Source organism: Phlebotomus argentipes, unplaced genomic scaffold (genome assembly GCF_947086385.1).
Source record: "Phlebotomus argentipes unplaced genomic scaffold, Phlebotomus argentipes genome assembly contig_10, whole genome shotgun sequence".
Taxonomy (NCBI): domain Eukaryota; kingdom Metazoa; phylum Arthropoda; class Insecta; order Diptera; family Psychodidae; genus Phlebotomus; species Phlebotomus argentipes.
Genome location: NW_026776141.1, coordinates 57,107 through 84,038, shown reverse-complemented (window position 1 = coordinate 84,038; position 26,932 = coordinate 57,107). Strand labels below are relative to the sequence as shown.

The 26,932-nt window shown below is 40.4% G+C and overlaps 6 protein-coding genes across 7 annotated transcripts in view; 2 read left to right on the top strand and 4 right to left on the bottom strand.

Moving 5' to 3' along the window:
* LOC132263675 (uncharacterized) overlaps nucleotides 1-14,295 on the top strand; it is a 148,433-nt gene extending 134,138 nt beyond the window's left edge. For both annotated transcript variants that reach the window (XM_059764779.1, XM_059763979.1), the window contains exons 5-14: nucleotides 6,094-6,207; nucleotides 6,292-6,567; nucleotides 7,085-7,161; nucleotides 7,227-7,354; nucleotides 9,552-9,671; nucleotides 10,674-10,819; nucleotides 10,959-11,118; nucleotides 11,687-11,925; nucleotides 11,985-12,197; nucleotides 12,259-14,295. In XM_059764779.1, the coding sequence (XP_059620762.1) occupies nucleotides 6,094-6,207; nucleotides 6,292-6,567; nucleotides 7,085-7,161; nucleotides 7,227-7,354; nucleotides 9,552-9,671; nucleotides 10,674-10,819; nucleotides 10,959-11,118; nucleotides 11,687-11,925; nucleotides 11,985-12,197; nucleotides 12,259-12,389 (1,604 nt within the window). In that variant the 3' untranslated portion in view covers nucleotides 12,390-14,295. The remainder of the gene's footprint in view (nucleotides 1-6,093; nucleotides 6,208-6,291; nucleotides 6,568-7,084; nucleotides 7,162-7,226; nucleotides 7,355-9,551; nucleotides 9,672-10,673; nucleotides 10,820-10,958; nucleotides 11,119-11,686; nucleotides 11,926-11,984; nucleotides 12,198-12,258) is intronic.
* Nucleotides 14,296-14,407: 112 nt separating this feature from the next.
* Nucleotides 14,408-15,964, bottom strand: LOC132264876 (heat shock protein 27-like). Its single transcript, XM_059765248.1, has one exon. The coding sequence runs from the start codon at nucleotides 15,887-15,889 to the stop codon at nucleotides 15,314-15,316; it is 576 nt and encodes a 191-aa protein (XP_059621231.1). The 5' UTR covers nucleotides 15,890-15,964; the 3' UTR covers nucleotides 14,408-15,313.
* A 961-nt stretch (nucleotides 15,965-16,925) lies between these two features.
* Nucleotides 16,926-17,608, bottom strand: LOC132264971 (uncharacterized). Its single transcript, XM_059765367.1, has 2 exons — nucleotides 17,344-17,608; nucleotides 16,926-17,275 (listed from the first exon to the last, which is right to left on the bottom strand). Exons 1-2 carry the CDS (start codon nucleotides 17,534-17,536, stop codon nucleotides 16,986-16,988), a joined length of 483 nt encoding a protein of 160 aa, XP_059621350.1. The 5' UTR covers nucleotides 17,537-17,608; the 3' UTR covers nucleotides 16,926-16,985.
* A 438-nt stretch (nucleotides 17,609-18,046) lies between these two features.
* Nucleotides 18,047-25,981, bottom strand: LOC132264605 (glutamate dehydrogenase, mitochondrial). The gene is made up of 5 exons (XM_059764895.1): nucleotides 25,902-25,981; nucleotides 25,144-25,623; nucleotides 21,632-22,386; nucleotides 18,897-19,101; nucleotides 18,047-18,835 (listed from the first exon to the last, which is right to left on the bottom strand). The coding sequence occupies exons 2-5, from the start codon at nucleotides 25,553-25,555 to the stop codon at nucleotides 18,564-18,566; spliced, it is 1,644 nt and encodes a 547-aa protein (XP_059620878.1). The 5' UTR covers nucleotides 25,556-25,623; nucleotides 25,902-25,981; the 3' UTR covers nucleotides 18,047-18,563.
* LOC132264691 (single-stranded DNA-binding protein 3-like) lies at nucleotides 19,192-21,544 on the bottom strand. Its single transcript, XM_059765014.1, has one exon. The coding sequence runs from the start codon at nucleotides 20,564-20,566 to the stop codon at nucleotides 19,430-19,432; it is 1,137 nt and encodes a 378-aa protein (XP_059620997.1). The 5' UTR covers nucleotides 20,567-21,544; the 3' UTR covers nucleotides 19,192-19,429.
* An 11-nt stretch (nucleotides 25,982-25,992) lies between the features above and the next one.
* On the top strand, nucleotides 25,993-26,880 carry LOC132264776 (large ribosomal subunit protein bL17m-like). The gene is made up of 2 exons (XM_059765132.1): nucleotides 25,993-26,354; nucleotides 26,409-26,880. The coding sequence occupies exons 1-2, from the start codon at nucleotides 26,157-26,159 to the stop codon at nucleotides 26,823-26,825; spliced, it is 615 nt and encodes a 204-aa protein (XP_059621115.1). The 5' UTR covers nucleotides 25,993-26,156; the 3' UTR covers nucleotides 26,826-26,880.
* The last annotated feature ends 52 nt before the right edge of the window (nucleotides 26,881-26,932 follow it).

Below are 26,932 nucleotides of genomic sequence, written 5' to 3'. Positions count from 1 at the left end.
TTATTTTTACTTTTTTGTCATCACAAGAAACTTCTATATTTCCGAATATGAGGAACCTTAGAGATTTCTATCAATTTTCCTATAATTTTCATTGAAATAAAAAAAAAAATGTATTGAGAGAATATCCTTTTCCCAATCTCTTTGCTCTATGAAGAAAAGATCTGTGTTTGTGCTTCTTTTGCTTAAAGTTGTTTGATCTGTCACTCTTTTGTTTTATATTTCTTTCAACTCTAATTGTTCAATAAATAAATTCATAGATTGTATACACATTTTATCCCTCAGAACAATGAAAGAAAATGTTTAATATATATTTCTCTATCTCTTCACATCTTAACTCAATTGATATTCTTTTGACTTTTGCATTGAAAAGTGGAGTTGAAAATACCTTTTTTTTTGCCTGCAAACAATGTTCAATTGCAAATCAGCTTTGTTTTTACTTTCTTCCAAATGAAAAACCTGTCTTTTCTTTTCAATTGAACATGTTTTCTTGAACACATTTGGTGAATAAAAAAAACTGCTACACATAATTGCCTTTTGTGTGAACCAAAGAAACAATGAGAAAGAATCGGTTTGAAATTTGCATGCCAAAGAATTGAGCAATTGATATGTGCTAATAAATTGTTATTTTGATGAATTTGATTTTTCTAAATTCTTTTTTTTACGTTCAACGCCTTATCTTTCGTTTCTCATGCGAAAGAAAATAAACATTTGAATGACGCGGAGAAAAGTTATTACCTAAACTATCCGAGAGACTATGAATACGGTCCAACAATGATAAATCAAATGAAAAAAAAGTAACCAACGGAGCTAAATTTCACAAGATGACACCGACAGCATCGAAAGTGACTGAAAATTCTAAACTATTTTTTATATAACCATTACTTTTGTCTGATTTTCACCTCATTTTCTGTCTTTTCTTTCATCGTCTCAGCAAGAAATGTCGCTAAAAACAAAGTGTAAAGTGCTCACTCGCCGACATGACAAGAAGCTCAAGAGATTAATTTAGAGTTATGTAATGGACCACTCAAATGGAGGGCTAATATTTTTGCCCAGACACTGTAGCAACAGTTCTGCAGCATATGCACCATGGTGGTGGAAATACAATGTCTTTCTTCTCTGTAGTATATACATATATGTATATTCCGTCAAAGTGGAGAATTCATGTGGCAAGAAGAGTTTCTGCTGCTCTCCCAATAGCGCTGAAGCTTATTAAGTTGCCATATGATGCACAGCAGCGTCCTTTCGTCTCAAATTTTGCCTCGCCAATTTTCCCTCGAAGTTCATTCGAAGTGGCGAGAAGACCCCTGAGGGGTTCTACAGCTCCCCCGAGAGGCTGGAAGAAGTGGAAAAAGGGGATAATCATTTACATTGAAATTGAACAAGGAAAAGCAGGAGTAATTAAACTTTCAAAGAGGACATTTCCTCGAAATACTCATGACATTTCACTTGATGAAAATGCTAAAGCGAACTTGTGCGGCAATTTTCCCGCAAAAGGGAAGATCCTCAGCAGATAGTAAATCTCTTTTCCTCCCCATAAGTGAACATACCAAACGAGAATGTGGATAAAAGAGAGTATTTAAGAGTCGATTTTTCGCAACTGCACCCATTGCAATATCAGCATTTTATAACATGAGTGAGTTTATTCTGGTATAATTGACCTGGATTTTTTTTTCACTTCGAGCTCCTCATTAAAATCTGACGTGCAGATATTTAACTGAATGAAAAATAAACATCCCAATTGACGAGTTCTTTCGTCGAACACGTAGAAAAAAAATGAACGAGGTAGAAGAGCAAAAATTTTAATGAATTTGATCTAGAAATCTTTAATGGGAGCTCAATGGGAACACTTTGAATTAGGGCGATGTTATTTTGCAGAATCACGTCAATTTCCAGGATAATTCCTGCAAGAAATGAATAAAAATATAAATGGAACTTTTCAGTTATTTACAATTGATCTTCCCTCGTGCACTAATCTTAGTATTGCAACGGTTTTCATTGACTCTATATTAAGAATTAAAGTAATTAGAGGAATTAGGGAGTGTCTGGAAAAGTGTTGCAATTTCCCGACGAGAGACAGAATAATTTCCCCAGGGTGTGAATACGGAAAACAGTCGGAAAGGTCGACTCTCGATAGCGTGTAAATATTGAACGACATGGAAAATGAGACAGAAGAGTGATGTTGCTGAAAGGGTGTGGGTTAAGGCTCTCTTTAAGATTTTAAACCCTCTCTTGAGGCATCCTCTTAGCCCACCCATCGAGTAGGGGTGGTTGCTCTTTTGAAAATGCTGTACACAATTAGCGAAGCATTGAATCCGCACCGATTTCGGTGAAGATGGGTAGGAAATGAAGATTTTCTCCGTGGCTGCATTAAATTTGCGATCAAGACTCATCACGTGGTGAGGGTGGGTGGGAAATTTGAATGGGAGAGCAAGTTGGTGTGTCTGTCTATTGTACCGTACAAAACGTCATGGATTTCGAATTGAATTCCTTCCATTAATCAAACATCATCTAAAACCACCATCTAAATCTCACACTTGAATAATACGCTTTGATTCTCACACACACACACACTGAAGTCCCTCAGTCAATTCAATAAATTATTCAAATTTGTGTACACTCCCACTTAACAGTTCAATTATTCTTGTCTCCTGCCCCACTAATGCCACCACCGAAACTCCTTACAACGTCAGGCTCCTTGTGAGATTCGTGGCAAAAACCACTTTGACTTTGGCACAATTTTTCCGCATCTCCACAATTCCCTTTATCGCCATCAAAACCACCGCAACCGCAGGAGTGTTTGCCATTGTATCAAGCACAATGGCTCCGATCCACCCCCGGTATCATTGTTTCTGGGCACATTCTAATCACAGGGAAACCACAGCAGAAGCGCATTTTAACATATTGAACCCATAATTTTCTTCGTCAACTTTTCCATTCCCCAGCAACAACTCATCCGCACGAGCATTACGCCTCGGATGCTACTGCAGGCGACACAAGGTTCAACTTTCATGAACCTGGGGATGCTCTCTTGTAACATGACAAGCTCTCACAGAAATTGCAACTTGAAACATACAAAATTGTGCAGCAATGAGAGGGTGTTCCGCAAAGAAATTGATGCCTCGTCTTAAAGGAATTGCTACATTATTCTTTATGCGAAAGGAGTCAAAGAAAATTGAATAATAATTTTTTCTGAAATTGCTACTTCAAAGAAAATATACCTATAATTTTTCCCATGAACTTTTTTCTGTGAAAAACAAACTAGAACTTTAAGGTATATATGTGTGTGTGTATTTAATAATGCATAGAAATTTAGCAAATTATAATTTCCGAAGCGAAAAACACCGAGATGGGAAAGTGGAAGGTAAACAGAAGAGAAATTTTCCATGTAGAAAAACTACCGGGGAAAATTCAGGGCATTCCCCCTTCCTCATCGATGTTTTGCTAATTTTCCCAGCCAAGTTCCCAGCAAACTCACGAAAGAGAATTTGTGAGGAGAGGCCAAAAAGCACTGTAAGACAAAACACGGAAAAGCTCCACCAAATTCCAGACCCCCAATCATCGTCTGCAGTATTTTACCCAACTCAGAGCATGTCGAGGGGCGACGCTTTATTCAATATTTAATACGCAAATGCTTTTCAAACATGAAATGACTGTCGATGGTTTATGCCTGAAAAAGCTCTTTCGCCCCAAAACTTCAGGCGCACACACATACATACGCGCGCACGAAGTGAAATTGAATTCCGCCCCTTTTCCTCTCGCTGATGAGGCAAATTTCAATGAAGCTCGTGGGTTGGTGTGATATAATAAATTCATAAATATTGGTTTTATTCAATGGAACGAATTAAATGGACAAATTGACAGTGAATAGAGTTATTTGGGGGTGGGCGGGAGATTATCTGTATTGACGCACTCACTGGGAGCTTTTTCCCTGATTGTTTCACCTCCACCTCTGTGCAATGTGGCGAAAGCTCTCGGGGAAAATTGAGCAAGTGCTGGAGGAAATTGTAGTCAATTTGACTTTGTAGCAGAGAAAAGAAGTGGGAATCAGTATTCCGACAGTGAGTTTTCCTGTGAGTTTCTCTAAGCACTAAATTTTGTATCACATTTAGCACGATTTCCATCTTTGCGATGAAAATACACCCCAGCAAACGAATTTAACTCATTCCTCCGGTCGCGGGTGTATTACAATATTATGAAGGAAAATGCCATTATGTATTCTGCATGCAGCATTTATCCATCTTGATATGCGCCCCCGATATAATATACAAATGCCAGCAAATTCCATGAGACTACCGGAGAGTAGATTTCGTGCAGTTTCGAAATGATTGGCCTACGATGGGGCGAGCGCAAATACTAAATTTTCATGTGGGAATGCCCAAAATTTAGCCTCCTGTGCCTTAGACGAGCACAGACAGACCATGGTCGTAATTAGTGATACATTTGCAAATATTTGCATTACTAGCTTATAAACCATACTACACAAAATGTCTATAATTTTTCCCTTAAACATTATCCGTGTGAGAAATGTGTTTTATTTAACATTTCTGGTGCGATATCACAAAGTTGCGTGAAGACTTGTACTGTTTGCCATATAGGAAATAAAACAGCTCACCGCACGAACAATATAGTCTAACTATTGTAAGCAAATAACTCACGTCATTGGTTAATTTATTATGAAGCAACATACAAAATGTACAAATTTTATCTCATCCTCCACCACCCATCTGAGAATGGCCCAAAATTGCCAGCTTGACCATAGATAAATTTCCATACCGGAGCAAAAGTTTATGAGGATGAAAACCGAACGTTTGGCCGAGTCTTGCCGTACAGTTGTGGAAAGTGCTGGTCAAAATACTATATAGCAAAATGGACTCATGAGAGTGGAAGATGTAGTGAAAATGATACGGAAATAGTCGAAGGAGTTTTGAAACCTCTCCATATAGAGAAAATGGGGTGGAAAACCGCCTTTGGAGAACTTGAAGCTCGAGAGCTGGAGTTGTGGATTGAAACCACAGTGCAGGAGAGATATGTCTTGTGTTGGGGTAAATTAGAGATGGGAATTTTCACTGATAAATATTTAATTGTTTTCCCTTTGATTAAGCCAATTCTCTCCATGGGTCTGTGGGTGGACGAGAGCAAATTAATTTGAATACTTGCCTTTGTTCACGCACTTTTGACGTTCCAAGCTCGGAGGGCAGGTTAATTGGTCATGAATTATGGAAAGACAACACAGTATAAGGTATTTCTTCAATTAGGCGGCCTTTCCCGAGGGATGATGAATAATTAGATTGATTTTCTTGACGCTGCACAATTGTTATGTAATAAAAAAATATTGTTCTACGAGAAGGAATGACTATTAGCCTTCGGAGTTCACAAGTTCGTCATGAAATTCCGTATCATTGAACTGACCTCTGAGCATTCTAACTCTTATGGGTGGTGTGCCAAAAATTACCCATAATTGCGAGAGAGTGGAACAGAAAATTCCCAGAATTATGTTGTCAATCGGATGAAAATTGTGCCCCACTGAGGACAAATTTGCGTGACGGACACTCAAAGTGAAGTGGACGGAGTCTTGTTGAGTAATATTTCCATATGCTTCAGTGTCTATATCAATTATTCAAGCGACATTTATTGCTGAGACAATAAACATTCAAGTGCTATAGCCCTCAATTTAACCTATCACAGAGTTCCAGTGTTTCTCCCTTTGATTACTCCCCATTAAGAATTTAGAAGGAAACATGCACGAGTGATGTTTGAAAGAATTTCTGAGTAATACCACTTCTTTTGCTCTCTGACACGCTGCAAATTATATAATAATAACAGAAAAATGTTTTTTTTTCACAATCTTACACATTGAGAATATGACTTTTCACCTACTTTATTCTTTCATCACTCTTTCTGTTCTCTTACAACTATTCTTTATATTTCATTTCTATATTATCTGTAATGTGTCTTTGAGTTTCATTTTTTGTGTGAAAATCATCTCAACTAGCTGAGGATATTTGATGTGTTAATTTGAAAATTTTTCTTTCTCCCAACTCCAACCCAAATCTTCTGTGTCACCTTTCGCGTTCGACCCTTCATGTCCCCCAGGCTATTGCAGAGGTCGCGAGACCTTGCAGAATCTCTGTGAGCAAATCCCCGGCGATGCCCTCCTCTTTAGTATGTTCAAGGAGAACGCCGAGCCCGTCAAGTGTCCCCTCAAAGGTGAGTCCCAGTTTTGCTCAATATTCCCTGTAGAAATGCGCCTCCATTCCACCGGGTTGTCATCCTCTTTCTTCGTGTCCACAGGACCCTTTACGTTCACCTACAATCGGGGTCACGGCGAGTGCCGCAGTCCGGTGTCCAACATCGAGAGCTGCACAGAGGACAGTCGTCTGCTGCTGAGCTTCCAGGCCTGCCCAGACGTGGCGGGCACGGAGAGCACTGTGGAGGAATTAACTTGTTTGGCTACGTGGAAAGATGGTAATTCGAGGTATTTGGTCGGATTAGTATCACACCACCACGCAACGTCCAACGAGGAGAAATATCGGTGCTTTGTGTACGAGAAAACCTCCACCGGAATGGGTGAGTGTCAAGCATTGCCCACACCTCATCGCTCAATTTGCTCCCCCTGGGCGAGGGGTTAATTGCTCAGCTGACGCAGGTGACAAGTTCCATTTGTGGAGATGCGACGACATGACCAGATATTGACCTACATATTGTGGCCGGTTTGCCATTAAATTCACTTATTAACGAAATCTCTGTAGCGGAAGAGGGAATATAATCGAATTGAGTGTATACAGAATGGGTTTAGTATAATCATTTGTGTGATTAAACACTGATAATTAATGGCCAACTCAACCACAATGACTCGATCAACATTTAATTCTTTAGTTTGACAATGCAGAAATAATTCTATAGCATAGTGAAAGGTAGGAAAAGCAATTAACCCCTCGGTATTAACTTTAATCTACCACTTTTTCTCAAAGTGAAAGTGTTTATATTTTACCCAGACGCTGAGGAAATATTTATTATTCATAGCAAACTTAATCTTCTTCCTTTCTGTCTGCCTTTCTTGCTTACTTCTTGTGTGGAACAAAAGGACTCTCGTCAAAAGATGCAGCTTACAAATTGGCGCAGTCTGGAGATGCCACATGCAATGGACTAGACAGTGCTGAAGTGAGTTGTTGAACAAATGTACTTCTTTTTCCGTTCAGAAAGTTACAATTGTGACTTCTGTTCAGGTCGGCTCGCGCATTATGACCCTGAGGAAGGCCCCGCCAGCGGAGAGATGTGACTTCCCAGCGTGGTTCAAAGGACCCAAGCATTGGCACGCACTTCAGGGAAATGTTGGCTACACATTTCATCAAAGGTAACGGCACACTAAATTAATTTTAGCGTCCCAAATGTTGGGATTGTAATTAATTAACTCGACTCTGCTCATACCTTTGTTCATCTGATTCGCTTCAACTTCTGTTGATGGGGTGGGAAAGAGCGCCATGAAATTCGCACTATAGTCATATAGAAATGGAATCGAAATTGCGCTGAGAGAAAATTGCATGAATATATGTGTATTTTGGTTGAATGTGGGTGATTTTGTGGGTCTGCAAAATCCAAATGAAATCATATTGGCATATTATTAAATCGGTGCAATTTAATTGACGAACTTTGGGTGTTATAAAATTGTAAGCATAGTTTCATGGTGAGTTTCACCGAGAGTTCAGATTTAATTAGTCCGGTGGAATCAATCGAATTTCAAACTACCAACAGCCACAGTAATTACTGTATCCAATTAATACTGATTCAGCATCAACCAAAAAGCGGAGGATTCACAGGAAAAAAGACCCCGCATCGCCCCGGCTTAGCCATCAAATACTGGGCAAATATCAATTTCTATATATTTCAATTTTCCACCCATTGAGAGACACTCTCGCAAAATTGTGATTGAAATGAAAATTTGTTTGAGGGTGATTCACTGGACACCCCTTTTCCCCCCATGAAAAGTTAACCCAGTACTTGATGCTATTTCTCCTCTTTTCCCTATTTCTCAACTTGAACCCTTCCGGGTGGATATGTATGATGAAAAAAAAACCCTCACAATTGCTCAAATGTCTCAATGTCGCTGCCCGGAAATAAGATCAACTGTGATCCTCTCACTATTTCGGCCCGACAATCGCCTTTGCCCTCTTTCATTGGGCTGAAAAAGAGTGAAAGAATCCTTTTGCCCACTCAGGAAATTTCCCTCATGTCGATTTCACGATGACAACACAGAGAATAAATGCGAAAAAGGAATAGAAAATATTCTCCATTATATTTTTTATGTTAATCCAGAAGTAAGATTCTCTACGTGAACTTTTTATGTAGATATTCTCTGTGTCTCTTATAGTGTTGCTTAGTTATTTCCTAACTTCTTTTCACATCTATACATTTCTCAACTCAGATTCCAATATAAAGTGTTTTCCTGGAAAATTTCCCTCTCAATCCTGAAAATTGTCCCTCTTTTTCATTTGAAGCGAAAAACTTTTGCATATTTGTCTCCTTGACATATTGGTCCAAATATACTTGAAATTTTCTTCCACTTCAGCTTTCACTTCTCCTGAAGTTCTTAAAATAATGGAGTCACAGAAGTTCGTGCGAGACACAATGTTGAATGGCTGTTTTGAGAATAAATATTAAAATATCCTCTCAATTTACCAACTCTTTGACAGTGCGGAGTTCACCAGCGTGGGTGGTGAAGAAAAAATGACTTAACAGGAAGTGAAAATTTATCATATCTTCTCTCGTTTCACCTTCCTTCTGGCATCCTGAAGCACATCCCCCTTTTTTGCCTGCTGATTCTGCGGCATTTCATCTCCTCGCTCCCGATTTCCTCCATGTCTAACCATAATGCCAGAGCTCCAGAGGGAGAGAGAGGAGATACGTGGGCTGTGCCGGGGTAAAAAGCGAGGGACCGAAAACACGAAATGGCTCTATGTTGATTGGGAATGAGGGAAGGATGGAAAAGTTTTTCACTCCACAATTTATCGCAGTATCCCAAAAAATATTTATCAGTACACTTGAAAACTTCCACCCTTAACTTTATTCCGTGGCTACATAAATATATTCAATGGCTATGATAGTCCTTTTTGCTTCTCTTCCTAATTTTCATAACTCTGTTTGGCTGTTGACGCGCATTCATGGATGAAAATTCCAATTACTTTCAATTGACTCGCTAATGTCAATTGCACTCCAACTTCCCGGGCAGTCTTTTTAGCGAGACTCTAAATGGCCTGAGAAATGATCCATTATTTTGAGGTGAATCCTTGTTCGTTTCCAATAAATTCTTACAAAAGACTTTAATATAATCTCTTTTGATCTTGCTTCAAAGAATCTAATATGTACACTTTGGGAACTTATTAATTGCTAATTAAATTATTAGGCGAAAACTATTTACGGAGGTATACAGAATCGCAACTGATTGAGATGTTTTTGAGGGTGTAATGTGGGTGTCGTCAAATGATAACTTTATATGAAATGTGGTGAATTGGTATTGAGGAAATATTAAGTAAATAAATAAATTTCAATTTCAGTGATGGATCAATGCACATTACACGGCAGAGCGGAGCGATGGAGACTCGAGCTCTGTGTGAGCAAATTAACAAACAAACCCCAACGGAAATGATGGCTGTGGTGCACTACACAACAGGCTGGTGAGTAATTATTTGCACAGCGTCCAAAGGGGAGGGCATGAGTCCCATGGCCGAAGAAAGGGAGGAGCAAATTATTATTTACAATGGAAACACGCTACATATATCGAAGTTGGAAACTTTCATTGCTTCTTCTTCTTCCCTCAATACATCTTGCAAACCATCGACTTTTCCACCCAACGACAGCCAATGATTTCCCCATTGAATCACCCTGGAGCTGAGCTTGAGAGTGAGGAATTGCAATGCAAAAAAGACAGTCAAAGAGATGTGCAACTCTCTCGTGGTCTTTCTTTTCGGGTTTTCTTCTCAAAGAAGAAACACTTCTTACCTTTAAATCCATAGAAAGCAGCTCAATGTGTCTGAGGGTAAAATTCCCCGCTCATTTAATATAATTAGAAGTATTTTTTTTATCCTTTATCAAATCTGCTGCAGATTTGTTGTGTCAAATCATAGAGAAAATGAATAAAATATGAAATTATTTCCAAGTTACTGAATAACCTTTAAAAATATGAATGAATATTCTATTTTACTTAAATTCACATTTATTAGAAATTGCATTAATTCTTAAAATTTGCATCTCTTGAAGTCAACAGAATTAATTTAATAACATTTCTTCTCATTTATGAATAAATTCTGATGCAGTTTCCCACAGAGAGAATCTCGCATTCTTATACTGTCTTCATAAACAGCATTTTCCATAAATTTCCAGTGTTGAAAATTTTGCAATTTTGCAAGAAGTCTCGAATTTTATCGAGCACGCAAAGGTTCAAACGGAAAATTTGATGGGAATTTATGAAAATTGTAGCGTGATTCATTTTGATTTTGGCATCCGGGATTCTCTCAATATTTTACTGAATGCGTGCTTTGAGGAATAAAAATTCTTCTACACTGTGGATCCTCTCTTCTCTCTCTTTCTCTCTCTCACTCCTTGCGGGGTCGCCAAACCCATGAGCTCTGAAATATATACATAAATAATCATGTACTATCGATTCTTGGTGAAAACAGCCAATCGGGATTTATGTGCATGATGTTCTATCGACGAGACACTCACGTTGCCGAGATACAAATGGGTTCTGCGGCATCAAGACTCGAGGATGCTTGTGCTCCGGATCACTTTGACATCAACAAATTGCCCCACATCACACTTTTAGGTAAGAGGATATCGCCTCACCGTCGCAGTGGCGAAGGAGCGCCCTGAGAGCGTGTGGCAATAGATAAATTCCCTCACTTTCTGCCATCTTTGTGACTCAATTGCGTATTCCAATCTCAATTTCATTTGCTAATATGCAGCCATCAATCCCGAATCGGAGGTCTGTCCCTTGGAGGGTCTGTACCCCGTGCGGGGGGCCATCGGACCACCCTATGCTGCGTCGCGTCATAAGAGGAATCACAGCAACAACAGCAAAGGACACATCCACGGACATCACCATGAGATCAATTCTCATCGAAGGTAACTTTCTATTATTGCTCTCGCCATGCCTCTGTCAATGGCGAAGTGCGCTTGCCTTTTCCACCACTTCGTCGTGCAGGGGGATTATAACTCAATCCGAGTGGAGAGGTATTGAGTTGAAAAATGCACGAAATGCTTTCAATTCATTGCACTTAAAGAGAATATGTGATTAGATCATTCAATCATGTTTAATCCCTATCTGATACTCGTTTGCTGGGAATTGCCACTTGCATTTTGCAAAATTAATCAATGAAAGAAAAAGAAAGATAGAATTCATAATATCAAATTTTTTGTAGCCTAAAAAATCAACATCTATTTACATTTTTCTCAATTCCAACAGCGTCAAAGAATGTGAATGAGAGACAAATTCGAAACTCATTCAACTTAATTGGCGTATCATTAAGCATATATTACCAAGAAATCGACACAATGTCTCAATTTAATTCAACGCTATCAATTCTCGCTCTCACAAATCAAAGCGTCCGTTTTTTTCTTCTTCTTCTTCTTCTTCTTCTTAAGAACCGTGATTATTCAGCGATTTTGACTTTATTCTTCTCCTTCTACACAGACATGGATCTCTAAGCTTCCGCAATTCAGAAGAAATCAACGATGGTGGCTCTTGGCATCGCCAGACTCGCGGAGTTGCCGTCAGAGAGCGTCGCAGTGTGAATCCAGAGCGCGGACGCTCACGCAGGGATAGTCCGACGTGCGTGATCAACTACAACTCGCCTAGACATCTTCTCATTGGGTGCTCAGAACCGAACGTGATCGAAGTGCGGCCGACGTGTAGCGATGAGGGTGATGAAAGTGAGCACTATAATCGCAATGTACAAAGGATATTTTGCTAACGCTCTCTGTGCTTTCAGTGTACACTTGTCATGGCTCCTGGTCGGAGAATACAACAATGTTCGTTGTGGCCAGGCATGTGGGAACTGCACACGGGGTTTGTATAACATACAAGCCAATGGAGAGCAGTTCAGCACAGCTCTTCGTGGGCGATTCTTGCTACCGAAGCAGTGTCATGTCGGCCACTGGAGTCAGTCTTAACCACCATCTCGTGGCCAATCTCACTGTTCATGGTAAATCAATGGCAATCTTTCCATGTCAGAATCTCTTTAAACTTATTCGAAAATATTGCAGATAAATCTGGAATGCTGGACAGAGAGGCTAAATGCTCCGATACCAATTCATCGAGTTTGCCCACGAATCACTGGATTCTTATTTGTGTCGTCGCATCTGCGTCAATTCTAGCTATCTACTCTCTAAGTTGACTCCACCAAGACTATCCTTAGAGGCTCCTCATGATCACAGAAGAGCCAAAGAAGTGTTCCCCTTAAGACATGTCCCTCGGTATTGCACGAGAACATTGTCTTCTCACTAGATTGTCATGTAAATATTTTATATATACAGAGGATGACAGAGATACTAAACTATTGAACTAATCAACCACTATATTTGAATTTGAAGTGAGAGAATGATAAAGGATTTAATTAGATGGTGAAAAAGCGATATGATATCGAGGTGATACTAGATTATTTTTGCTAACTGTACAGATCATGTAAAAGAGATTAATGAGAAGAAAAAAAAAATTATAAATTGATTTTTATTAGATACAAAAAATAAATTGTAAAAGAAATTTTGACGACTAAATGTATAAAAGAAAACGGTGTGGAATTTACTAAGAAGTGTCTCTCCTTGATTCTCTTCCAATTAAAACCTTTTTTTTTTTTAATTATTTCCACGCATTTCAAGAGCATTTCTTTTTGTTTTTCTTTTCTTCATTTATGCATGTTATTTTTTCCACGCACGGTCGAGAGTGAAATTTCTTACGAGACAATTTAATGGAAATGTGATGTTTGTAAATAAAATAAAATTAGCAAATCGAGAGATTTGGTACCGTGAGTGGATGATGAAAAAGAAGAAAAACAGAAAACTTGTTTGTGAATGTAAATGTAAAACAGAGAACATTTTTTCCCAGCACAATTTATCTATATTCATATAAGGTAAACACTTGAAAGACAGAGAATTTGTATACGGAATATCACAAATCATTATACTTTTCTGTTTTGTCTATGAAGCATTTTTTGTCTTCTATTAACACCTATATTTCTTGTCTTCTATTGAATTCGCTGTGGTTGAAAGCCAACCAGGGAGAACAACCTGTCTATATAGATATTAAAAAATTAAGTAGTGAGATGGTGAAAAAAAATAAACATAACCCATACAGGAATCTGTGATTATTAAGGTGTATAGAAGAAAAATATTGAAATTGACTTTAAAGACGAGATTTATGGATTATTCGGAGGAGATTAACCAAGATGAAGACCTTTACGAAATAGACAGAAGATGAAAATCATGCAGTCTTATAGAAATTCTAAAAAGGGAAATTCTGATCATTATTTAAATAATATCGCGTCTTTGATGAAATACAAAGATTTCGTGGGTGAAAAACAATTCTCGAGAGTAGTCAGTGTGATGTTTTGTAATTGGGTTCTTTTCTGTATTGAAAACCTTTTATTCCTCAGTTTTCACGATATATTTTGACAGCTTAAATTGTAAAATGTTCAACCACAAAGCTTCAAACTGATATGTTTTTCTTGTCACATGTGAAGAAAATACTAAATTATACTCTAAAATAGATGGTGAAATGAATTTATGTAATGTATATATCTATGTGTTTTTGTCACATATGAGTAAACAGCTAAAAAAAAATAAAATAATCTTCATTTTGCAGATCTTAGAGAAACACTTTTGATTCAAAAGCAGAATTGTGTGCTTTAACAAGTGAAAACTATAAAACTTTTCACGTTTTTTGCAAGATCCCAAGCAAAACCCAGTGGAAAATGGAGAGTATAATAGCCATCACTCGAGAGTTCACGTTTGAAAAGACATGAAGGAAATTCACCGAGAATTTTTGTATTACATGTTATCAAATGCAGTGTATTCAATTTTTGTCTTGCCTTCGAAACAGAAACGAATATAGAGAGTGAAGAGTGGAGAGAGAATTATTAAATTACCTTATATTGCATAATAAAAGAATAAAAAAAAAAGATATAATAATGGGAAGGAGATGGAAAATATGTAAAATAAAATCTGCCAGAGCATTTAATGTTTTTTTTTTTAAGCAACTTTTCATAGAGAAAGAAAAGGACACAAAGACAGAAACCACACAACACAAATTTATCCTATAGAGAGAAAATAGAGAGAGAAAGAATCACTAAATAGACCTCGATATAAAAAAAAAGATGGATCATTGTAAAGGAAAAATTTGTAAATATGAATTACAGAATAGAAAGGAGAATCACTCTTATTTATTCCTCTGTAATTTTACACACAAATTTTCTTTTAGCAAATTTTTGACTATTTTCATGTTTTAGATGAGAGAAATGTGTAAATATCATCAAATATACATTGCAGATGCAACAAAACAAGTGTATAAAATAATTGAATAATTGAGAGAAAATGTGTAAACAAAAATGAAAAAGCTGTGTTTTCTTTTAATTCCTTTTGGCGCAAAATGCTGAATTTCTTGCGACAACTTACACATAATGTTTCAACATTGTAGTACGAAATCTTGCAAGAAACATTGTAAATTTAATTTCAACGGTCTCATAGAGCATATGCTCAATATGCAAGATTTTCTGAAGAATGCAAATATTTTAAATTTTCACGTGATTAGTTCTTAAAGTCAATAGGTACTCCCTTTCGTAATCTTCCAATAAATTTTCAAGACACCGATTTACAATTTTGTTGTGCAAAAACTTAGTTGACTAGGAATTTTCCTATGATTCATTCATACATGAAATATATTTGAGCTAATCTTATATAATCACTCTCCCAGTTTTGCTTTATAGCCTCGCTGATAAATGAATGAAATAGTTCTGGAAGACTTTTCACCTTCGCCCACGCAGAATTTCCCATCGCGTGTCTCTTCAGCGTCAACGGCGTGAAATGTCTGTGAAAGTGTCTATTTTTGAATTCCTCAAGAATAAACACACCGCAATTTTGATGGTGAGAGCATCGTGAGAGAGACTGAAAATCAGGATGTGAAAAGTGGAAAATTTATCTATATATTCTTTCCATCAGTACAAAAGGTGTGAAGATTTCTTGCTTTTAGCATATGAAATTATGAAAAAAGAGCATATGAAAATAGTTGATGTTGTACAAAAAAGGGCAAGAAGGTGAGTGTTGAAGTTTAGCATTCGGCCTTTGGCGTCTCCTCAGCCTTAGAGTCGTCCTTCACTGTGAGATGAGCCGGACCGGTGATCTGGATCTGGATGACTTTCTCCTTATTCTCCACGGATTTGTTCACTGGCGGCGCCTTGATGGTCAGCACGCCATCCGAAGAGAGCGTCGAAACCACATCGCTCATATTGAAGCCCTTGGGCAGAGCATAGCGACGGACAAATTGCCTGGACACGAGTCCATGATCGTCCTCGCGCTCCTCGTGCTTTCCCTCCACCACAATGTAGTTGTCCACAGTCTTCACGGTGATCTCATTGGGACTGAAGTGCTGCACGTCCAGACACACTTGGAAGCCATCCTTCTCGTTCAGCACCGGCGTTTTCGGTTCGTCCTTGCTGTCGCTGGTCTTGGACAGAGACCAGTTCCGCGTGTACCCAGACGGAGTCCTCAGGAGACGTGGAAGAGTCCTGGCGCTTCGCAACTCCCTGGGGTGGAAGCTGATGCCGAAGTTGGGATCGGACCACCTGGAGGACCAGTTGTCGTAGAAATCATCGAAGTCGTAAAACCACGGTGAGAATCGAGACATTCTTGATCACTTTAAACTCTGCCACAAAACTCTGTCACCACAAAGATCTCTTCACTGAGCTATTTCGTTCGCAACACTGACGGATCTCGCGAGCAGAGGCAACATTTTATACGGGCGTGTGATTTTCCCTGATCGAAAACTCTCGACTCTTCTCGAGGAGAGAATGTTTGAGAAGTTTTTCTATATTTAGGAATGTGTGATTCACGCATTTTCATAATTTTCTCAAATACATTAAAAACACCCAATTTATCTGTGCATTCACGCCAAAATTAACTCACGAAACACTCTCACCTCAGATGCGAATAGGACACTCTGTCAGTGTTTTTTAGCCCATTTGAGGAAGACGCCAACAACCAGAGAGGCTAAATTTGCCACAATTCATAATGGATTTATTTTAGAAAATGAGAAGTCATCGGTGTGACACCATATGTTAAATAATTTAATTGAGGAATAAGCGTAGGTAATTAATAAAAAAAGGAGTGTCAGAGATAATTGATAGACCATCTTTTCTCTCAATTTCTTCCATACAAATCTGGCAGATACATTGAATTAATATATTGGTGAGAACTGCAAGTGGTTCGTTGCTCTTAACTCATAAAACTCACCATAAACATCATAAAACTTCCAAAACTTATTATCATTGGTTATAGGACGACACTTAAAAGGAAATTACGACAATTTCAAGTAAATTATTCCCTGGAAAATCTGACCTAATCGTATAAGAAATATAAGATTTGAAGCATTTACAGTCGCTCCTAATAAAAGGTGCTTTCAGCTAGGAAGAGAAAAACCTAAACAAGTCACTTGAGTATTCAATCATATTATGTCCGGAAAATAAATTTTCATGGATTTTCCAGGTATTTCATACATGGAACAAGTATGTTTCATTCTTGTTTCGCAGTGTAAAAGCAATGGTTTTTGATTAGTCGAGACACAAACCGAAATTCATTTCAACGGATTTCAGTTTATTGCGTAATCATTCTTGTTATTACAACAGAAAGAAAAAAGGGAAAATTCATGAAATTCCAATGCTCGGATATTAATATAGTATTATAAGTATAGCCTCTGTTCCTCCCAGTCAATTGGATAAGGCGTCTCAATTTTGGGCATCATGGGAAGAAGCCTCAGCAGCGACTTCAGATTTCTCCCCACGCTCAGAGGAACCTGCAGAGGAAGTTTCCTTATCCTTGTTCTCAGGCATCGCCGGCATACTGGCTTCAAGTGCATCCACTCGCTCCGCGAAAATCCTTGTCATCTCTTCCAATAGTCCCACCTTGACCTCAACTTTGCGCTTGGCTTTCTCAAACTCTAATGCCATGTCCGTGAGAGTCTTCCTGTCGCCATCATCAGTATTCGGCAAAGTCACCAGGCGGGTGATGATCTCCACTGAAAAAGAGACACCAAATGCTAGCAGCAGGAACATCACAGATTGAGTGAATACCGAGGTAACTTACAGAACTCCTGCACCAGTTCATCTTTGCCATTTTTCACCAGCCTCAAACATTCCTTCACTTTAGCTACGATATCCTTGAATAGGGCCACTTTTTCCAAGTGCTCACGACGTTTCTCCTCGAACAAGTTAGCCTCCGTCGCCTCCGTGATGTTTCCAACATCCTCACCATCTTTAATATCACGTGCCCTGGCCATTATCAAAGATAAACTCGCGAGAAGACAAATTCGTATAAATGGACGAAATACAGAAAGACGCTCTAATACCCGCGCGAAATGACGTAAAGTGAGGTTGTGAAGTCTGAGAAACCCTTTAAATGCCGCGTCCTTCTGCGATTAGAGAGACTCCGAAGACATTCTGCAGAGCTTTTCCTATTTGCATATGGATTTTCATTTTACAATTTAGAACATTTAGAATATGGATATTTTCAAAAATATTCTTGAGTAAAAACAAGAAAAAGAATTTATTTACGATTAAACTTACTTTTACATATCATTATGTGATAAATGAAGTAAATTAATGAATATTAGATTGCGAATAAGACCCTTCCGTCAAGCCTACGTGAATCGCTCCACAGACAGGGAACTCTTAAAGCTGACTGTGTACCTCAAGGACATTGCTGAACATTGGGAAGACTTCACCAAGTTGAACCATCGAATGTGGGAGCATTACAAACCATGAAGCCAATAAATCCACACACACACACATTATCTTTTATAAATCCTTTATTCGGCTATCTCAGCGCGCGCGACCATCATTGTACATCCAAGAGCAGGTCGGCATTTCAAAAAGTGAGAAAGAACGCCTAAATGTCAATTTTTATGTGATATTACACATTTTGTTTTTTTTTTTTTCAATATTATAGAATTTATTTTTGTGATAGAAAAAAGAACAAGGAAAATAGCAAATGCCTTAAGTATCAATGCAAAGTATTCAAAAAGTTCTACAGTGTTTTGTTGGGGTTTTCCTTCTCAAGAAAAAATCCATTGAAAATTTGCTACTATACAAGAAAAGAACTCTGGGGAATTTTCTCTAAGAAAAAACCCATATTTTTTCCATAATTGCATTCTACATCTAAAAAGAGTGTGATTTCATATAAATTTGCGAATATTCTTTTTCCTTCTTTTGTTAAAATCTTATTCTGGCTGATTTGCTGACAAAAATTTCATTTCAGAGGATCTCACGCATCTCGTGTTCTCTTTCTCTTTCTCTTTCGCTCTCAGCTTAGAACGCCAAACCGGCATCTCTGTAGGTGGTGAATATCTTCTCAATGGAGTTAACATAGGCGGCAGTTCTCAGATCCAGGCCCAGATTGAAGCGCATGGCCGTCTTCATGATGGCCCTGGCCGACCTCTCCATGGTGTAGTCCAGGCCAGAGTGGACAATGTCCTTCTCAGAAGCACCAGAGATCCTCTTCTGGAAGGCCTCAGATGCAGTGACGGGAATTCGACCGCCAACACGTCCAAAACGACGCTCCAAAGACTCCTGGACAGACTCTGCAATGTAAATCCCCGGTTAGAAAGTTACCTAAACAATCAGTCTCAGCAAAACACTCACCCAAAAGATGGTAGTTTGATTCGCGCTCGTACTTGAAAGTCAGACGACCATACGACACATGATTGAGGTTCTTGAGCCACTCGAAGAAGGACACAGTCACACCACCGGCGTTGATGTACAGATCAGGAATCACAAGGATGTTTCGGTCGATGAGGATTTTGTCAGCAGCTGGAGTTGTGGGACCATTGGCAGCTTCAGCAATGATCTGTAATGTACAGAAAAAAGGAGATATTTAGCTTTAGATGCAGAAGAACATGGCCACATCCGTCAGATATCAACATTTCTGCAACGTTCTTCCTAAAATCGTTCTTATCAGATGAGCTTCGAGAGAAAAGCCTCCTACGTAGTAAGAAAAGAACCCTTCGACACTTGATATTCATCGTAAATTTATTCAATATGATTTTCAGTGATTTTAAACATTTAAAATTAACTTACACATGCCATTCTACTACAGATTATCATATCCAATCCATATTTAAGCTTATATAATAATTCTTATAAGTCAGCCCGAGAAGAAAAGCAAGAGATTCTCTCTACTGCATGAAGTAATCTGGATGATCGGAATCCTTCTCGAAGCGCTTCGCCTCCTCTTGCATGCTCTCCTTAATCTTCAAAATTGCCGCTGATTCCGTATTTTCACCTGGTCCCGCGAATGCGCCCAAGTTGTAATCACCCATGCCACTGCCGGAGTCTTCGCGGGGCGTTCCGGGACCCCCATTGGCCGGGGAGTTCTTCATACCGTCCATACCGTCGCCACTCAGCACTGGGCCCATGTGACCGCCATCCGGCCCGCCGCCCATCGGGAACTCTCCGCCCATGTTGCCTCCGGGCACTGGTTTCATCATCGTGTACATGCTCTCGCCACCCGAATTGCTGGAGTCCTGCGGAGACGGCATGATAGGTGTGCCAGGTCCAGGAGGTCCGCCGTACGTTCCGGGTGACGAGGCGGAGCAAGACGTGTTAGGCTGCCACTGTGGTCGACCCGCAATGCCCATGCCTGGCGGCATACCAGGCCCTGGACCTCCCATCATACTATTGGGCGGTGGGGGACGAATACCGACCGGACCGTAGCCACCGGGGCCACGCGGAGGATTCATGCGCGGATTCATCGGTCCCATGCCCGGTGGTCCACCCGGACGCGTCGGATCCATGTTGTTGGGCATCATCGGCTGTCCTGGTGGCCCATTGAACTCATTTCCCATGCCCTGCGGCATTCGAACACCAGGACGAGGCCCTTGCGGATATCGCGGAGCGCCCATGAATGGAGGGAAGAAGTTGGGTGCCATTGGACCTCCAGACATCCCATCATTGGGTGCCATTTGCCCCAGTGGACTCGGAGCAGGACCAGTGTTGTGTGGCATGCCATTCACGCCGTATCCGGAGCTCACAAAACCGTAGTCATGAAAGGCCTTGGCCTCGCTCGAATGGTCGCACTGATCACGACGCTCTGGAGCGGCGCAATACAGGTCCCAGAAGACACACCACCATGAGTGCAGGAAGCCTGGTGGCTCACCCAGTGTGATGTTTTTCTCCCATCGAATCTCCGACAAGAAAGTCTGCGCTGCCTTCTGTGCGCCTACGTGCAGCAGATATTCGTACACATATAGTGCGAGTTTCTCCCTCGCTTGGGCGTCAGACGGCACCGTGGAATTCTTCGATTTGCCGTACATTTCGTCAATCGCCCAATACACGATACTAAGCAGAAGCTCCTTCTGTGTGAATTTGTGCTCACAAGTAGCGCCCCAGACGAAGAGCGAGGCCCAGAAAAGTGATTTTCTTCGCGACGAAAAAATGGAACTGCACTGTCAAAACACAAGACGCCACGGAAGCTCGACACTCACGCCCTCTGACATTCACTAGAGATGTTCACACTTTATCGATGAAAACGATGAAAATTACTGGGTGTCCTTGGGTGTAGCACAAGGGGTTGCTCAATGCTAAATTTTGTGTCGCGGTATAACTTGAACTTAAATCTCAAAACAAAACGGACAAACCTACTAGTTTTAAATCCCAAATTTTCAAGTACACTCTTGAAAATCGCGTGATATCATTATTTTCTTTGGTTTGGATGTTTTTTTCTACCTACCTTTTATATGATGCTCCTAAAAAGTAAACTTATGACAAAAAATAAACAGTCAAGTTACCAAACTCTTAGAACCCTTTTGAAGATTCCATAAATCTTATCCCTATAATATTGTACGAATAATTGTAATAATATTGTGCGATTGAGATTGAATTTCTTTCTAGATTTATAGAACTACTCGCTGTGAATATTATTTACTTCAGACACTGAAAATATCTCTACTGTCTTATTCTTCTTTCCCCCCAAACCTTACATAATAGCGCGCGTTGTGTTATCCACTTGGCCACATGATCTCGCAAATCAACATAAGCGTGATTCAACTTTGAAAACACATAAATTCCTTCTGTTTTCCATCTGTAAAATCTACATTGAAACCAATTCAAACTTAGTGAATGCATCTTATCCCAACAAATCCCACCAAATACTGCAATATTTACAGAAAATCTCTCTATCACTTTGTCTTTATCTCTCACTCTCTCTCTGTAAAGAGTCGCAGTCTAAAATTAGATTTTGCATGAACTTAGGCCGAATTTCAATGAGAACTCGGTGATAAAAGTGCTTCTCGTCAGCTATAAATACCTTTCTCATGAATATTATTGTGACTTTTTTTCTCGCGCCAGAGATGTACTTTCTCTTTCCTCTGTTCACTCACCTTTGCCTGAATCAGATGAGCATTGTCACTCGTGATGACCTTCTCCACGGCGGCAGGAATAAAGATGTCACACTGCTCGTACATCAGATTCTCACCCTTGTACGCCTCAGCGCCCGGGAAGCCGTTGATGGTGCCGTTCTCATTCCTGTAGTCCTCCAACTCCTTCGGGTCAATGCCATTAGGGTTGACAATGGAGCCATCGTGCTCAATCACGCCCACGCACGTCGCCCCAGCGCGCACCAGGTAGCGGCATGTGTGCAGACCCACATTACCGAATCCCTGCACGATGAAGGTCTTGCCACCCCATCCCGGAGTTGTTCCAATCATACTCATGTAGTTCGCCTCATTGATGAAGTTCTCCAGCCCGTGGAAGACGCCGCGTCCAGTGGCGGACACGCGGCCGTGAATGCCACCCTGGTTGATGGGCTTTCCCGTCACACACGCATGAGCATTGATGTCCTGATGGCCGATCGTCTTGGCGTACGTGTCGGCAATCCAGCTCATTTCGCGCTCACCAGTACCCATGTCCGGAGCCGGAACATCCACGCCGGGTCCAATGAAACCCTTCTTGGCCAACTCCAGTGCGAAGCGACGCGTGATCTTCTCCAACTCGTGCTCAGAGTAGTTCTTGGGGTTGATCTTGATACCCGCCTTAGCGCCACCAAATGGCACATCGACACAAGCGCACTTGAACGTCATCAGAGCCGATAAAGCCTTCACTTCGTCACGCGACACGTCCATCGAGAAACGAATACCTACAATACACCAAAAAGAACGCACATGATGATATTATCATGAAGATATTTGATCTGAACTAAGAGGCAGATTATAAAAAAGGAAACATGTAAGCAAAAAATGTGCCATTTTACATTCTTCTACTAATGTACAATAATTGTGTTAGAAAAAAAAAAACAATTCAGGGGACAATTAATAGACCTTTATTTCGCAATGAAAATAAAAATCTATTTGTTCACCTCATTTTTCCAATCAGCACTTCAACAACTCAAGTTTGTAAGCTTGTTGATTCATCTTGAATCACGATAATTGCCTGAACAAACGCTCCCTCTGGCTTGTTTATCAGACGGAGACAATAATTGACAAATAATTTCATTAACACACTAAAAGAGACCCCTTAGTTACAGAGATATCTCAAAGCAAAATCACAATTTATATTCCTCTCCTATAGACGGACAAGAAAAGAACAGAATGTAGGAAAAAATTACGACAAAAAGAAAGATACAATTTCGGCAGATCACTTCGCTTTAATCTTCACGAGGTCAATTGACATGATTCACCTCTGAATAATCAAGTCAAGATAGGCAATGAATATGAGGTCGTTTTTCCTGTCTGAAAACTCCTGCAGTAGCCTTATGAAATCTACACCTCGCTGCGGATCATCAAAATCCCACACTCGACGAGTGACCCTTATCGTGGGGAAGAGAGCGACTCTTATGTAACAATTCAATAATAAAAGCGTGTGGCTGTCAACAAGGCACAAATTTATGATTGCCTCAGCGCGCTTTTGTGCGCGCCAAACGCGATAAGAAGAATTGGGAGAAACACTTGTCGAGGGGCTGCACTTTTGCCAGATGTTGTTGGTGGTCGACAGGAAATGGACAGAAAAGTGGCATGACCGAGAGACTAAAGAGGCTTGTTCATTCGCTGAGACGCTGACACACCCCTCAACACAAGTTACAATCGATTAAAGCTCAATTTGTAAGAGACATACATATATTGAAAGGAAACCGATGCTCTTTGGCTTACAAAAATGCCGTTCGCGCATGTCAGATTAAATAGTCATAAAATACTCTCTAGTTCACACAATCTTTCAACGTGGATTTACCCCCTGGATTTTCCAATATTACGTCTTGTACCTATAGTTTTGATAAAGTTAAACTTCCAGCAATTTAGTAGTGAGATCAAGAGCAACACAGATAAGAAATGTGGCATGTGAGATAGTCACACGCTCGGTAAAAATGCACAAAGCCTTCCTCAAGTTCTCTATCAAGGTCTTCTCACACAGAAAGAAAGAAAGAATGGGTACAAAAGAGAAGAGATTCTTATTATCGGTTTCATGTGCACGGGCGAAAGTGATAAAGATTCATCGTACTGGCTAAAAATACTCTCATTGGAAAATCAATCAGTCTGAGAGAAAGAGAGCGAGAGAGAGAGAAAAATTGCTGCCCGCCTCGATCCTCAATTCGCTTTCTATACACACATACCCAGAAACTCTCACTGGGCAACTCGCAATTAATTAGAGATGGTGAGACATATTACATAAAAGTTGATATACTTTCGAGGAAACAGGTGAAAGACGCATGGCAACGCGAAGACGATCTGATACAAATTGATCACACAGAGAATAAAACCTGTTCAAAATGCTCGATGACCAACTCAGAGCAGCCCAGAGTGTGTGGAAGAGACCTTGGAACGTGTTTTCGCGGTACACGCGGCTCAGACACTTCTGCTGATGTTCATCATCTCCCGCATGACAAATCTCACACACTCACACCTCGGGCGATAGAAATAGAAGTGCAGAAGATTGAGGAAAATTTCTCACTCTCCGAGAGACAACTGAAGTCACGAGACCCTTGCTTCTGACCCACATTTCTCATACCAAACAAGAGCAATTACACATCGCTGTGCTCCAGACTCTTGCGTAGAGGAATATTTTGAATGACAGAGAATCCATTGGCCTATAAGGAAGTGCCATAAATTGTATATTTTCCGTGGCCATTAGAATTGAAATTGATCATGAATGCTAATAAACCCAGTCGAAAATTTGCGATAAGCGCGAAACAGACTCGGTTTCACATTTCAATTTCACATTGAACTTGATAATTTCCGTCTATGATGCAAAAATGTCGAGATCGAATCTATAGAGAAACTGAAACTCGTTTTTTCACCATATGCAAAAGCACATGAACTCGCGTTTTCGCTGATTAAAAATCTAGTTCAAACTGAATAGGTTCCATCACTTGAATTGCAGTAGTCAAATAGCAGACGGGATAGTGATTTTGTGTATATTGCTGCCCAAAAATGCTTTCATCACACGTCAAATTCCATGAGTTCGAGGCTAACAACCTTTCAGAAAAGCAAAGAGATAGTTCTGTGGTCATCCGGCTTAATTCAGAGATATGAAAGACCTTTATCTATCTTCCTTTTACCACTCAATTTAGTTACTTCGAATATTATAATATATTTGCACTTAAAGATATGTACGAATAATGCGCATGGCAACTGCAATCACAGACTGATAAAAAAAGTGTCACTCTTTATCTTTATATCTCAGAAGATCACACTTTTGGCTAACAAACTTCCGAAGTGATCACAGAAATTCCTCATCTAAGCAACTTTTTGGTCTACACATACAAAAAAAAGAACCCATTAAATCCGGCTATTTACGTCATTTCGTCACACATTCTCAAGCCCAGATAGAGACTGAGATGCGAAGTGAGGTAATCAGTGCATGTCTGGATCACATGAGAACACCCGGGACTGGAGAGACTCACCTCCTTTCGTGGGTGTCCTGTGGGTGCTGTGCTGGGCACGATAGCCGAGGATCATCTCGTAATCGCCAGAGTCACGCCTCAGCGGGAAGGAAATCTCGATGATATGATCGCAATTTTGCATCAGCATGAGAATACCCTTGACCTTCTTCTTCTTCTCCTCGGTGCTGATGCGCCCTTTCATCTCCTCCACCAGCTTATCCTCGGCCACTTGGCAAGCGCGATGGAAGAAGAACTCCACCATGTCGTAGAACTTGGGATTCTTGGCCGTGCCCACATCCTTCAGTCTATCGGGAATCTGGTGATCGGCGTAGCCGCGTGACACTTGCCAGCACGCCACTGGGGCACTCCTGGCCACTGCAGCCAGCTCCGTCCGCACGGCCGCGTGTCGAACAACGTTTCTTAGGTGGAACATCTCTTCTCTCTCTGTGTCTCTTCACGATATGAGCAGAATAACCAGCACCAGCCACAGCACGACCAACACTGAAAGTGTATGACGGATTATGCCGTGAACAAGTGTAAATTTAAAATTAGCACGTGGACAAAAATGGGACACATCGCTGGAGGATTCTGTGGACATTGGTTGTTGTCTAAATGAGATTAGTTATCAGGGACTCATCGATTTTTTCCATCCACCCGATTTTCCGGTGAAAAACTCAGATTTCCCACAGGAAACTTCGAGATTAACTCATGTAGCTATATAACGAACCATTGGGAAGCTTTTTGTGCAGGAAAATCAAGAAATATCAACAGATAATTACCTTTTTCCGCACAAATTCACTCGCGAGAAACTCACTCACACGATACACTGACAATCGATGACTACCCAGTGAATCTAGCGGACAAAAGAGGCATAATTTAGAAGTATACTATGTTTACGCTAATCTCCGTTAGGGGAAAAACTCTTGAAGTTTTGATATCGAAAGAGGTTAGGAAAGAGTGGTGTTTCCCTTTCCGGGGTTTTTATCTGTTACCTCGCGCATTTCTGGGATAAAAGTCCTCACAGGGCAGTGAAAATGAATCAGGCAGATGTGTCGAAGCTGGTGTCACAGCTGAAGTTTGCCATTCGGCCGAAGCACAGAAAATTATCATGCCCAGACGGTCCGGAAGGGCGAATGCTGAAGCTGCGAAAGACTGTCACGGCACTCCTTATGAATGAACGACTAGAGTTGAACTTTGCCAGGGCGGATGAGTCTCGAGGATACGCAGAGCGGGTAAGAGCAGACTGGAGAGATTCTTAAGCAATGCTGACCACTTTTCTTTTACAGCTCATTAGTGAAGCCATTCGGCATGGAGACTGCCACAAAGCAACCATGGAACTGGCGGACTTCTGGCTGCTGGAGAAGCAGTGCGTCCACAAACTATTCAAGGTGCTGGTGCCGCGCTATGAGAACTACAACGTCTCCTTCACGCGCATGTATAAGGCGCCTCGGGATTATCCTGGATGGCACTATAAACGGGCAGTTCTAGAGCTGCGCGGCAATCCCTTCCCGCCTCTTGTGCCGGACAAAGTGCTGAACAGGAACTTCATTCACAATGTACTGCTGGACGAGGCCAAGAAGGCGTACCGTTTCGAGAAGTACGCGGAAATCTCCAAGAAAATGAATGTGACTGAGAATCTGAGCCAGGAAGCAAAGGATGACGGCGGAAGCAGTAGCGAGGATGAGGTGGAGAGTAAGAAGTAGCCTTATAGTCAATCTCTGTGTAGATTCTAGTGTAAATAAAGTGGTAAATAATGAATATTCATCTTTTCTTTGGACCCAATTAATTGGGAAGCTTTGAATTTCTTAGA